At 39.7% G+C, this 14,671-nt stretch overlaps 1 protein-coding gene across 1 annotated transcript; it reads left to right on the forward strand.

Moving 5' to 3' along the window:
• The first annotated feature begins 157 nt into the window (after positions 1-157).
• Positions 158-10,718, forward strand: ALDH5A1 (aldehyde dehydrogenase 5 family member A1). The gene is made up of 9 exons (XM_019473616.1): positions 158-252; positions 1,553-1,723; positions 2,015-2,131; positions 2,569-2,712; positions 3,586-3,729; positions 5,195-5,353; positions 6,703-6,872; positions 7,639-7,697; positions 7,854-10,718. Exons 1-9 carry the CDS (start codon positions 205-207, stop codon positions 8,057-8,059), a joined length of 1,218 nt encoding a protein of 405 aa, XP_019329161.1. The 5' UTR covers positions 158-204; the 3' UTR covers positions 8,060-10,718.
• The last annotated feature ends 3,953 nt before the right edge of the window (positions 10,719-14,671 follow it).

Here is a 14,671-nt window from a genome sequence, read left to right on the forward strand (position 1 = left end):
GGCGGCCGGGGCGGGGAGGTCAGGTCCGGCGAGGGCCGCCCGTGCCCCGGCGGGCTGCGGGTCCGCCCCGAGGACCTTCCGGGGCTTCGATTTCCCCTCGGAGAAGCTCGTCCCAGGCGCCGCGTCCTCCCTGCGGGCGCCGGCCACGGCAGCCTTCTCTCTTCCCAGGAGAGGAGCGTGCGCCTCCGCAGATGGTACGAGCTGATGATGGAGAACAAGGACGAGCTGGCGACGATCATAACGGCCGAGAACGTGAGTACGGCGGGGGGGGCCCCCCCTGCCCCGGGGGAGCGGCGCGGTGGCGGCTGCCCCTGTCAGCATGGGTTCTGGCCTGTGCTAGCATTCAGCCGGGATGCTTAACATTGAAATAACACTGACAGCCATCAAAACACCCTGTATGCATTTCACCAGTTAGCCACCATATCTTTTTTTATTACTTTTAAGTTGAGCCTAGCGGATGCGTTGTGCGTTCACATCGCTCTGTTAGGTCAATGGATAACGTTTCAAACTTTTCTATTTCTGGCATACATACAATGCATTATTTTGAAGACAACAATACCTAACAAGCCAGTGGAAATCAGACCCACGTTGTGCTTCATGATGTGCAAAAGCATACGTCAACCTAAACCATGGTCTTCATGGCAGAAATGTTTGTGTTTTATCGGTTTCATTGACTCAGAAAAAATTGCAGTACTGTTAAAGCAAGCCTCCAAGTTGGATTCACTCAGTGTGCTTTGGTTTGCATCACAGAGCGGTCTGGGAGCTCACAGACTGATATCCTTTTGGATAAAACCATGCTAGAAGATACGTCAGCAGCTCCTCTGTGGTGTCCCAGCTGCTAACGGCTGTTCAGTCCACGGGATCAGACCTGGAGGTAGTCCAAAGTAATAGTCCCAAAAACAAGTCTCCCTGGCATAGTGTCCCAGCCTAACGGCTGTTCAGTCCACGGGATCAGACCTGGAGGTAGTCCAAAGTAATAGTCCCAAAAACAAGTCTCCCTGGCATAAACTTGTAACTGTTTTGCCATGATTTGCATCTTTTTCAGAATGGTAATAGCAGCTAACTGCAGAGTTTGTAAATAAACACATGCTACATTTGCTATTTCAGCTCCTTGTTTTGGGCAGGTATGAATCCAGGTTCAGTCCACGGGATCAGACCTGGAGGTAGTCCAAAGTAATAGTCCCAAAAACAAGTCTCCCTGGCATAAACTTGTAACTGTTTTGCCATGATTTGCATCTTTTTCAGAATGGTAATAGCAGCTAACTGCAGAGTTTGTAAATAAACACATGCTACATTTGCTATTTCAGCTCCTTGTTTTGGGCAGGTATGAATCCAGGCACAACATACAAAATGTTGACTATACAATGGTGGTATATTGAAGCCACACAACTATTGCTGCTGCAATCATATAATCATTTTTGGAGACTACAGCGTACATGATAGGGGATTATAAAGTACTCTGAAAAGAACAGAAACTCCAAAATGACTTGAATTTGTTTTTATCGCTTCAGTCTGCTGCTTACAGTGTATCTTCAATCTGATTTAATCAAAGGGGAAGCCTCTGAAAGAAGCACAGGGTGAAATCCTGTATTCTGCCTCATTTCTGGAGTGGTTTGCGGAGGAAGCTCGCCGGGTTTATGGTGATGTCATTCCAGCGTCTGCAAAAGACAGAAGAATCCTGGTGCTGAAGCAGCCAGTAGGAGTGGCAGCCATTATAACCCCAGTAAGCACAGCTGAATTTTTCAAATCATATGAAGGTTTTCAGCTCAGCCCACAGCATGGGGCCTTACGGCTCCTCCTGCCCAGGAAACACCCCTGTAAAGTTTCATTTCTACCTTGTACTCACTTCTTTCTGGATTGGCAGTGCTTCTTTGTAATGTTCACTTAGGACAAAGCACATCATGCAGGTCTGTTTAGGTTATCACATAATTACAGAAATTACAGTCAGCTATTTCTGCAAAAACGGGAGGCAAGATTTTCACAAGTTTGATTGTACTTTTCTCTCTCATCCTAGTGGAATTTCCCCAGCGCTATGATTACCCGGAAGGTTGGTGCAGCTCTGGCAGCTGGCTGTACGGTGGTAGTGAAACCTGCAGAGGACACACCTTTATCAGCATTAGCTCTTGGGGAGGTGAGCTTTTATGCTAAGCTTTACCTTAGCAATGGACTGAAGCTGTAAACGGGGAATCAGATGGGCTTCGAAGATTACTTTGGCCAACTTCATACATGCAGGAAGGACAAGTTGGCTGAATTGATCCAGAGGTTTTAGTTTAGTAAGAATCTTTGAAAGTTGCCTATAGTGTGGTCTAGAGCCTCAAAGAGGACCTGGCCATTTAACTACACAAAACATCTTTATATCTTTCCTTTGGTGACTTTGAATGACATCCAGCTTAAACTGGAGCGAAGCTGCTCTCTTGACACCTTGGCATGTGTTATTAGTTGTGCGGCGCAGTTTTGGCTTCCACTGACTTACAGACTGGTTTCTTCAAAACAATAAACAAACATTAAGTGACTATTCCTCATACAAAATGCACTGGTGATGCAAATTCTGTGTTTCTTTTGTTGCAGCTTGCAAACCAGGCTGGAATTCCAGCAGGAGTGTATAATGTTGTTCCTTGTTCCAGACAACAGACACCAGCTGTAGGGGAAGTTTTGTGCACTGATCCATTGGTAGCCAAAATATCTTTTACTGGCTCCACAGCAACAGGAAAGGTACATAAGTGCACAGAATATCCTTGAAGATTATTACTGTGGTTATACCGGAAAGGTAGGGGGAAAGTGTGTGTCTTTATACAGAGCCACCTTCTTTTCTGGCTACTGTACACAGATTGTCCAAATAATTGTGTACTTCTTGAGATGCTGCCTGTTTAATATCAGTACTTTGCAGGAGGATGCCTGTGTGCAACTTCCGGATAATTGCCCTTTATTAAATTATAATGTGAACAGTTCTGTACAAGATGCTCTTGTTTCATGTCATAGGGTGACAACGTACTAATAAGAACACTGAAATTGAGTTTCAAAGGTACTATTCAGGAATGGCTTCTGCAGTTGAGAGAAAGTGTTAGAGAAGGGAGGCCCTTGCATCTCTCCTATCAGCCTTAGTCAATAAGCAATCTTACTCGTCACCATCTCTAATGAAATCAATAAAACTGCAGAAGATGGTGGAATTCTATGGAATGGCCGTATGCAGAATGAAGAAAAAGTCTGATATCAAAGCAAATCTTAATCCCAAATTCTGTCAGATCTTGGAAAAATTTTGTAAGAGTAGTCAAGATTTTTATTACCAAAAAAGAAAAGAACAAGCAAACAAGAGTGACAATATTAGTGTATAAAAGCCTGACCTGAACTGAATTTGATGAAAATCTTTCTCTTCATTATTTCTTGGCCAGAATTTCATCTCTAAAGATTTTAATGAAGGAAATTAGTCCTTGTTTTTGTCATAGGAGAAAACAGATGGTCTAGCATTATAAAGAAGATGCAGATTAATTCCCTGCCAGAGTTAGTTTTTCACTGCCTTCCATCTGTGGTTTCGTAGTTCACATCTGGTAGAGGTACAAATTTCTGTGTCTCCTCTGTTGCCTACAGATACTGCTGAAACACGCAGCTGGCACTGTGAAGCGAGTTTCCATGGAGCTTGGAGGCCATGCTCCTTTTATAGTGTTTGACAGCGCCAATGTGGACCGTGCTGTTGCAGGAGCCCTTGCTTCTAAGTATAGAAACTCAGGGCAGGTAAGAGTAACCTTTTTGTCCTTGTTTCTGGAAAGTGAAGAGCTGTACATATAGTTTAAGCTGTAAATAAGCTATTTTATGTAGAAGGAAAGCATAGAACACTTCATTGTGAAGAGAGAGATGCTGGAGTCACACATGGCTCTGGGCACTCAAGCCAGTTATCAGCAAGTCTAAATAACAACACTGTAAAATCCCATGTACTTTCACAACATGCATGGCAGTCAATAGTATCACTGAGAAGGAGGATGTTCACTAGGACCCCTCGCAAGAGCATGAGAAAGTGATAAGGCATTTCGTCATATGCTTTGTTAGCATTAAATTAATTGGAAAACTAGAGCTGTGAAGACACCATCGTGCCTCAGTTCTCAGGATTATGTTTTATAACATGTGCCTAGCCATTTCTTAAAATAATGGCTTCAAGTCTCATGATAAATGTTTCTCTCTTTAAGATTGTGTGTTCGATTCAAGTCTTTTTTTTGTGTTCTGAAGGCACCCAGCAGGAGTTAAGGGGATTGAAATCTGTTAAGACACTCATGGCTAGATTTTTCCACAGCGAGTAGCTTAAAAAAAGTGACAGACAGGATTCAAGTGTACATTGCTTCAAACGTATTTTACTTAGAATCAAAAAAATATTAAGAGCATCACTTTCCAGAACAGTCAGCTGAGCAGGGCTGTGTGGAGACTTGTTCCAACCTTACGAGTATCACCTCTACACGTGAACATGAAGTTGACAAACTCCAACTTTGGAGAAGCAGCAAGTTTTTGGTAGGATTGGGAGGTCATTTGGTTGGGAAAATGTTGCTTGAATAACACAAGAAGAAAAGACTAATCTTGGGAAGAAAGAAAGGAAACAGAATGGAATGTGGACAAGGACCACTGGGTGATCAGACACAGATTGGACAAGGTCTAACATAAAAGGCACCTCTTCTGCTGCATAGAAGTACAAAGTAGCTGTTACTTTTGAGAGACTGTAGCAATCAAAATAGGATGCAGTCAGAGCAAAGGGGTAGTACAAGTAAGTAGGCCACTGAAAGCACTTAAAAATAATTCCAGGAAGAAAGCAAGCTCAAACTCGATTAATGAAGGAGTTAGAAAAAAAGACCCCACACCACCAAGTGTGATTTGAGGTTCTGCTGTTCAGTCCAGCATTCTGCAGTCTAATTAGAAGGTGTTTCTTGCAGCTTCTGGACCTTGGTTGATCCATATATCAGAGTCCACAGAACTCACAAAACTTTTCCCAGCGTAAGCGAGTTAAATTTAGTAGTGTGGCGTGTTTCACACATACTGACAGCTTGTTGAAGTTGTATTTCTAAAGTAAGAGGGGTGATGAAAGAAATGGCAAAGCTAGGTAACAATTTAGGATGATGGAGAAGAGGCAGAGGGACAGATCACTGTAGTAACCTGACGGATAGCTTAAATACAATATAAACTACTGTTTGTTTTTCCTTTTCATGTTTGTTTTCAGACCTGTGTTTGCACAAACCGTTTCCTGGTGCAAAAGGGAATCCATGACAAATTTGTGGAAAAGTTTGCTAAAGCTATAGAGAGAGAACTACACGTCGGAAGTGGATTTGATGCAAAAACTACCCAAGGGCCACTAATTAATGAAAAAGCAGTGGAGAAGGTATAAATAAAAGATTTCATTTTTGACATCTTAATTTCCTTTATATGATCCATAATGTAACTTTAGATTTATATTTCACTTTTTTCATGCTTGTTTTGTTAGAATGTATTTGCAGTGTGGCTGGAAGTGTGTTCTGTCCTCCAAGTCCACATATGCATATAGACGAACCGGTGTGGCCAGTTAATGTATCATCCTATTTCCACTAAGGGAAAAAAGAGATTCCTCCTTTAGGAGAAACTGATTCCTTCTGATTACTTCCTAGCCATTCGCAAGAACATTTACTGCAATTGGATACACTGTGAGAGTTATGTGGTGATCCTGCAATTCTGAAGCACTGTGAATGACAACTTACTTTGAAGAACAGTGCCTCTGTTTGGCAAAAGCTAAGCAGAATAATACATTGAGGTTAAAAATACCAGAGCTCTGGGTGTTGTAATCGCTTGAAACCTTACATGCATGGTTTGGATCTTCTGTTTTGGATGACTCGTGACTCCAGGAGATTTTTTTTAATCGCAATAAGTCACTTTTTCTATAGTATTTCACCCTTTCTAAGGTTAAAGATTACTAAATTATGTGGTTCATACTTTCTAAGATGCTATGGCTCAGTTATATTTGGGCTTGGTTTGAATCCCATTATACTTGAATGCTGCCAGATTCTTTCTGTTTATAAAATAATAGAATATGAAAATATTCAGAGTTATTTGAGAGACAAAGGATACAGTACTTTGATTTCTTTCCTTCATGCCTTCCCTTTGTGCATCACAGAAGTATAGTGTGTGTGTATCATATACATCTATATATACAAATAAGCAAGCACTGTATATAGTCACTTATTTGCCTTTCTGTAATTTCAAAGGACAGTATTATAGGTGGAGACTGCTACTTCAGTCTTCTCATTACTTTCTTGTCGTTGGATGAATTGTAGATGTAGGGGGTGGAAAATGTTCTTGCCAGTACCGTCTTGAAAGTTGTCTGTTTCTCTTTAAATGACAGTCATGTACTTCTGTTTTCATTGTGCTTGATCACCGATACCAGGTGTACTTCCTAGTCCCGCAAAGACTTTTTCTCATGTTGGATGTAATCTTTTCATTTCAACAGAAAAGCTGAATCTTTAATATCCACAAGACTGTGGCCATACTCATAATTTATCCCTCTGAAATTATGTCAGACTGAGAGAAATAAAAATTCAAGAGAAATTTTAAATAATACTGCAAATGGTCTTACGCAAAGTATAAACCTCTCTTCAAAATCTTCTACTTAATACTGGAGAGTATTATTTCTTCAGTGGAAAATATACTATTGTTCATTCCTAAATGCTGACTTTGAAATTTTTGTTTTGCATACCTCAGGTAGAGAGACACATTAATGATGCAGTTTCTCAAGGAGCATCTGTTGTGACTGGAGGGAAACGACACAGCTTGGGGAAGAATTTCTTTGAGCCAACATTACTTAGTAACGTTACAACAAAAATGCTTTGCACCCAAGAGGAGACATTTGGCCCTTTAGCACCAGTTATCAAGTAAGATTATTCATTTTCCAGATTAAAAATTGCAATTAAAAATGAAAGATTATTTTGAATAAATAAGATTTGAATGACAGTTTGCCAAAAGATATTTTTGTACGATCACACAAGTCTTGTAGTAAGACTGGGGTACACATGTGAAAACTTACTTTGGATATGTGGTTCATTTGTTTCTTTCTCGACCTGATTTTAGCATCTCTGCAACTTTTGGAAAATTATTTCCTTTTAAATTGTATCAGCATTTAAGCAAGGGTAGATAGCAGCAAAACCTTCATCAACTTCATGATTTGTGGTATGAAGTAGGAGGCAGGACTTTGCAGTTTGTCATGTGATTTTGCTAGTCCTAAGTTTTTCTGACAGAGGATGACTTAGAGCTCTCTTTTCTCCTTAAAACCTTCCCTGTCTCCGCCCGGAGCAATTGGATGTGATGGAAGAACATACGGTTATCTCTCAAAGTTGAGAATGCTTGTGTAGTTGGGGAAATTGGTGGGCTAACCCACGTGAAGTAAATGTTTTAGCTACCACTATCTAGGGAGGATAAAGGCAATCTTAACTACTTAACTGCAGTTTAAATTAAGAGAAGTGGTAGAAACTCCTCCATTGTTTCAAAGTGAAAATTAAATTAGATGTTTAAAATATACTTTTGGAAAAAAACTGCATCTTCACTTTTTTATTTCTGATAAGGCTGCTTCTTGTCAGTAAGTCAGCAAGACAGTAGATGAACTGCAGGCCTCATTTGTGTTTTTTCTCTTTACATTGACAGATTTGAGACTGAAGCAGAAGCTATTGCTATAGCAAATGCAGCTAATGTGGGTTTAGCAGGTATGTCTCTGTCAGATAAATGTGTTTGTGGTTTTATGAGCTTTAGTGTTATGGGGTGACGATTTTTAATGTCAGTAAGTCTCTTTTTCACAGTCTTCTGCAATTGTTCTTCCTGATTGTAATTTTCATTCCTGTATCTCTGTGTCTGCACGGCAGGATATTTCTACTCCCAAGATCCAGCTCAGATCTGGAGAGTTGCAGAACAGCTGGAAGTTGGAATGGTTGGTGTTAATGAAGGCATAGTCTCCTCAGTGGAGAGTCCTTTTGGTGGGGTAAAACAGTCTGGCTTAGGGCGAGAAGGTTCAAAATATGGCATTGATGAATACTTAGAAATAAAATATGTCTGCTTTGGAGGCTTATAAAAATCTTCAAAAAGCACAATCACAACAGCTTGGAAAAGAGTGCTGTAGTTTTAATAAGCTTCTTGAACCAGAAATATGTATGAATGCATCTTCTACCTTCTTTAAAACTAAGCAACCCTGTTCTGTATGTGTAGAGATATTTAGAGCATTCTGTGCTGCCATATCTTTTTACACATTCTTTATTTATACATTCAGTTTTTCAGCAATGTGATCACAACGTCCATCATTTTTAGTAAGGAGTAGGGAAGAATGCACATTTATTACTCTTGGATTACCCGTGTAACTGGGAGGACTTGGGAGACTTGTGCGTAATGAAAATAGATCATAACCTATGGCAAGGGCAAACGACCACCATTTTCTACTGCCTCTAATGTGTGGATGTGGGAGGCTTCAGGGATGGCAGCCTCCCTTTAGAATTTTGTGTAAATACTCACATTTTCTAATGTGATTTTGTGACCTTCTTTTAGAAGCAGGCGTGTCTTTTTTTTTTTTAATTGTGGGAGAATCTGATGCTTGTGAAAGGTGAGGAATTGCTTTTAGCTACAGGTAGGTATCCATGCAGGCAAACAGACAGCTTTTTCAGTGCACGTTAATGTTGGCTGCAGAGCTGCCACCTGTTCAGCTTTGGGCTTCTGAGCAAAGAGGTGTAATTTGTGCCTAACAGCTTGCACGCCTGGGATCAAATATGGCCCTTGTTTGATGTTTGTGAGCCCCAGCAGTCCTGGGAACAGGACAGTCCAGGACAAGGAGTTGCTGGAGTAGCAGGAGGAAGATGGGATGCTTACTTGCAGGAATAACTTGCAGAAGTGTAAGGGGACACTATAAGGGCTGTGTGAAGGAAGCACAAGTGGTGACACGATGATAAACTCCCTTCCGTGAAAAGAACGTGACCCTCCTTGGGTAGAAGTACAGTCGCTGATGTAAATGTTGCTCAGTGTCTAAAGGAACGTTACTCACCACCTCCAAGGAACATGAGCAGATAGATGGTTCCATTCCTATGGGCTTTGTGCCTTGAATTGGATTTGTGGTTACAGAGGTGAATGTCCATTAGGGAGGAAGGTTTAAAAACCTTTGAACTTGGCTAACTTGTGACCTAATAAAGACTTAAATAGGAGTGATTAGAGGTGAGACATCTACACATCACCTATTTTGTCATCTTCAAAAGATGATGTAAAGCTTCCTAAGTATGAAATAAAACAACGCTGTTTAAACATTATCTTAATGGTAGTCAGAAAAAGTACTTTAAAAAACATGCAATGTTAATTTGGCAAATAAATCAGCACTGCAGAGGCTAAGGGGAATAAATTTTGTTTCCTGTGTTGATTAACTATTTGGTGGGGCTTTACTCATTTAATTATTAAAGATAAATAAAAGAAGGCAACAGAGCTCTTCCTCCTATACACTTATGAATGTACCCTATGAAATGGGATATTTTAAGATATTTTATTCCAATCAGGCAAAGAGGTACCAGGTAACGCAAGACTTGGGGGGGAGGCGGGGGGGAAGCAAGCCAGAACAGTTTCATGGGATTTTTTTAAAGCGTGCATAAGGTAGCATTGACTGCTACTTATTATTTCTAAATATTTTTTATGGTTATATTTGTGTAACACTTGAGACTAGGTAAGTCTGGAGCACATTATCTGTCAGTAGAGTGTGTGTGCATCATGCCAGCCGAAGCATGGTTAAAGGATACTTACTGCCCGTCCAGTGATTTCCAATGCATCAAAAATGCACATTTAAGATAGTGAGGACTTAATACTGTTACCAGTCGCAGCATACATGCTTGTTGTCAAGAACAAAAAAAGCATGGCCTATTTCTACACTAGTTGCAAGAAACTTTATCGCCAACTTCTAAGCTTACACTATTGAGCGCACAGGCTGCCTGAATTTGGGGAATACAGTGTTGTGGAAGAGGGAGCTGTTTGCCAGCCAATACGTGTTTGTTTCTTATTGGAAAGAGTAACTAGGTAGAAGAAGGTCATAACTTGGTGCTTGGGTACTACAATACAGTGATACAGTCACACTTACAGGTATTGTACACAGGTAGAATATCTGCCACTGAAATTGCACATACTTAAAATACGTCTGCCTGTGAACAGCAGTGTAAGGTCAAAATTAAAGTTACCTCATTTACTGCTGTATGACAGTGCAGTCTTGAATGTGGGTGTACTTGGAACAGTGCAGTTGGAGGATAAATTCTTTAACTCGCTGCTCTATTCATTGCAAAGTTATTGATCTGATGCATCGGTGCATTTAAAATCTTGATGTCTTTTCTGGAATAGCACTGTTAAAATTAATGAGTAAATGTTTACTTTTTTTTCTAGCAAATAATACCTTTTACTGTGCCTGATAACAAGCACAAACCATAATTAAAGATAAGGTATGTAATAAACTTTAAAAATACTTTGCCTAGATTGGATTGTGGTTGGATTCCAGCATAGTATTCTTGTGTCAGTAAGGTCTACATCAGTTAAGCACAGAATAATCTTAAAGTTGTCTTCATAGCAAAAGCTGTGATTCTTTAACAAAAGATATACTTGAATTCTCACACCTCAGTTATGTTGATTACACTTACGATAGTTAAGTTTAGTCATTTCTGGATATTAAAACTGTGATGAAAAATGTTTTCAGTTAATAAATAACTTCTGTGAAAGCACTGGATTTTATGGTTTATGACCTTATTCAATGTTGAATTGACAAACTGACAGCAGCCACATTAAGTTCAGTCTCTCAGATTTGCACAGAATTTTTTGTTCTGCCAGCTTTAGCACTGGAAAAAAAAAAACAAACCACTTCTTTGCATCCACATGTTCATAAGGTGTAAGATTTTGGTTACCCCAATTACAGTCCCTCAAATCTAAATCAAGTAGATGAGACCACTTTGACATACTAATATGCCATCAGTCATTTTGTATGCGAGTCCTTTATGCTGCATCAAACATTTTATGACAAGATACAGGCTTTGTGGATCAGAGTGCCTTTCCCTGCTTTCAGGATATGATTACTTACATAATTCTTTACTTAATTTATTAAGATTTAAAATAGATTTTTGGAAACTTTTTTATTTCCATTTAGTTAATAAGGTTTTGAAGCCTCAGAAACTGTCTTAAAATTTCCAACCCGACTTAGTTATGGCCAATTTCCATTTTATTTTCTTATGTTACCCTTTAAACAGCTGTTGTTTGACCCCTACTGCCTGTCCTCTCTGTGTAATAAACTCTTAAGAAACTGTGTTTACCTGTTCTACTAGATATTAACATTTTTAGCTTAAATAGGGAGAAATTATCTCCAGCCACAGTGCACAAGATTTTTTTGGCCAGTCACTCTAGGTAATGCTTGTCCATTGGTATGCTAAGCTGGCAAAGTTACCTTGGGTGCTCAGAGTAAGCGAGGGAGGCTCTTGATGCTGGTAACACTGATCCAATACGAGTGAAGAAAGACAATCAGTCTTTCTGAGAAGTATATCAAGCCTGACCAATATCTAGTACTTGATTTTGTTTACAGTAGCTGGCAGATTGCACTTTGTTATCTCTTGTCACCAAGATCAAGGAAATGTTTAAGCAGGCTAGTGTTCTGCAGCCTATCCATTTCCCAGACACTGGTGTTTTTAGACACATTTTATGCTTTTATGATCAATTGTGCTTTTGTGATGAAGTCACAGAACATAAACAGCAGTTTAAATGGTTTCCACAGAATAAAACAGTTTTTACTGTTCTAAATCAATCAGGCACATGTTGGGAGTTGGGCAATCCTGTAAGTAAAAGAAACTCCATGCTTTGACTTGGCATTGAAGTAACTGTCTCACTGTAACTGGCAGAGTCGTAAGTGTAACTGGTCATGCCCTTTGTCCTAGCCCTACTGCTTATGGAAGGGTTGAGCTATCTTAAGGGAGAAGGTTTAGGTATGGTGTTCAGAAGCTCTAAGTTAAATTTTAGCACTTGTCTCAAGTGTTTTCAATGTCAAAAATCTCTGCCTAGGACCTTCCAAGACATAAGAAGTTGGTGGTTTATTCACTTTTATCAGTGAATGCTGCAGCTACTTAGCACAACTGGCTTAAGTTGTTTAGGAATCACTACTGATTATCTTCTGTTGCACAAGTCTATAGGCTTGCATCAGCCTACTCAAAGGGGAGGGGGGAGGCTACTGCTGTTACCAAAATGTACAGTGCAATAACAAATGGGCAGTCCATTCTTCAACAAAGGACACTATGTATCTCATCAGCTCATTCAACAGCCAGTATTCCCTTGTAGGAGTCAAGTATGAATGTAAGAGGTACCACGTAGACTGTGGCACCATGTATCCAAATACACTTAAAGTTGCTTTTATGGTGTATGTTTTTTCCTTACAGAAGCACACTTGTATCTCATGATTTAGCACAAAACTTCACGCACACTGATGCATGGATTTTTCTTTTCCAGTTCAGAAACAGTCAGCATAATCTACCCCTAGCTAACAGCAGTATTTTGGGTTATATTGCACACCAGTATTTCTGATTACTGCAAAGCAGCCATTGTACTTAAAACACTCAAGTATTGGATTTGCTATAGAACAAGCCACAAAACTTGTGAAATCACCACACTTGGCATGACAGCTGGTGAATATTTACACACAGCCAATTAAACCAAGTAAGGACAAGTACCACGTGAAAACTCTTACTGTGAACTGCAGTAATTTTTTCTTTTCTGCTCTCTGATGTACTGAATTATGTTACCTCTGAAAAAAGATACTGTTTTGCTTTTGTCAGTAGGAAGGGAAGGGATCAGATACTGCACTGCTTTTATGTTTGAGTACAGACATAAGCTATAGTATGGAACATATCTCTATTAGCCTGACTTGAGTGTTGAGTCCAATACAGAATACCATGTCTAAAACAGTACCCGACAAGTTCCTAGAAGGAAAGACAAAACTTTATTAGTAGTTACATAAATGTAGTAATTACAGCTCAGAAATGGTTCCAGTTACAATACATTATCATTTGCAATAAATAACATTTTCTAGAAACAGATTCCTAATATTGAATTTTGTAATAGCTCAACCCATCCACCCACAGGGAGAAGTGCTTCCATACAGAGACAAACTACTGATGTGCAGCTCATCGGCACTTGATTCATAGCCTATGCAAAAGAAAAAAAAAAAAAAAAATGATTTGCCTTTTCACCCTCCTTTTTTAAATTTTATTTCTAAGCTCTAAAATCCCTCCCTTGCCTCGGGGAGTTCAGGACCTAAAAGGTACATGAAATGGGTTCTCCTTTGTGGCAGAAGTATGAGATTAGTATTCTAGTTAGGGATCAATGATAAGCAACAGCTGATGTTAAGAAACTCTAATTCACCTCCATCCCATTTCCCTTCTTCTAGAGGAATGTTTACCTCTCTCAAACCTCACTTAAATGGCTCAGAAGACTAAAGTAGCTGTCATTTTATTACCACCATGCCAATTTTATTTCTAAGCTTTAAAAGTTCCCTCCCTTGCCTCGGGGAGTTCAGGACCTAAAAGGTACATGAAATGGGTTCTCCTTTGCTGCAGAAGTATGAGATTAGTATTCTAGTTAGGGATCAATGATAAGCAACAGCTGATGTTAAGAAACTCTAATTCACCTCCATCCCATTTCCCTTCTTCTAGAGGAATGTTTACCTCTCTCAAACCTCACTTAAATGGCTCAGAAGACTAAAGTAGCTGTCATTTTATTACCACCATGCCAAAGCTCCAGCTTACTACAGCCCATTATCAGTATATTGAGGGGCAAAACTAGTTTCACTTGAGGCTTAAAAGAGGAATAGGAAATTTGCCTAAGAACTCAATTATTTCAAGAACATCAGAACTGTCTAAGGGAAGTTTAAATTCAGCATAGAGAACACATGCATGCGCTCACTCTCTCTGTTAAGTTCACACACTGTTAAGTTCCTTGCATGTGCGCGCACTTCTGTTTGCCCACAAGAGACTAAGAAGGAAAAGGAAAGTTTGCATCATATAAGCAAACACAGCTGACAGCACAAAACAGATGCTTGAACAGTACCTGTATCTGATGCATCTGACAGAGGGAGACTGCTAAGACTGTTTACCTAAAAGGACGCAGTTGAAAATGTATTCTTACACATGAAACAAGAATAACCTTTTTTCCCCTCCCCAAATAAACAATCCTGTGCAATTAGGCCATTCACATTTTGCTTAAATTTCTCAGCAATCTATTCAGTTAATATGAAAGGTTGAACCATAGGACAGAGAATTTGGATGTGCATCTCAGCAGATTTGCCAAGGTAAATTTTGTTTCGTACTGCAGTAGCATTTTGGTTAAGAAAATTAAAAACACAAGCCGATGACCTGTTCGCAACATGGCAGTTTTGTGCTGCGTATACACTGTGTTGAGTACTGAAGTTGAGTACTGAACCTGTTTAATGCCTCAGGCAGTAATGGTAAGGAAGTTTATTTCCAAAATATACTCCTTACTTAAAAAGCAAACAAAGGCAGTCCTTTTACATAGCTGGACAGTCTCTGCTTGGGCATGCATCAGCATGTATAAATGTAAAACCAAGATGCAAATGAAAACCCAGTGCTCACATCAAGGCTATGAGGCACTTTAAGTATCAGCACACTGCTTTCAAAGAGAGGCAGTA

Source organism: Aptenodytes forsteri, unplaced genomic scaffold (assembly GCF_000699145.1).
Source record: "Aptenodytes forsteri isolate BGI_AS27 unplaced genomic scaffold, ASM69914v1 Scaffold248, whole genome shotgun sequence".
NCBI classification, from domain to species: domain Eukaryota; kingdom Metazoa; phylum Chordata; class Aves; order Sphenisciformes; family Spheniscidae; genus Aptenodytes; species Aptenodytes forsteri.

What these genes read in the sequence shown, in the direction of transcription:
- ALDH5A1 (XM_019473616.1), top strand. Translation starts at nt 205, where the DNA reads ATGATGGAGAACAAGGACGAGCTGGCGACGATCATAACGGCCGAGAAC. An exon ending in CAGCATTAGCTCTTGGGGAG is followed by an intron (nt 2,132 to 2,568) that starts GTGAGCTTTTAT and finishes CTTTTGTTGCAG; the next exon opens with CTTGCAAACCAGGCTGGAAT. An exon ending in AGCTAATGTGGGTTTAGCAG is followed by an intron (nt 7,698 to 7,853) that starts GTATGTCTCTGT and finishes TCTGCACGGCAG; the next exon opens with GATATTTCTACTCCCAAGAT.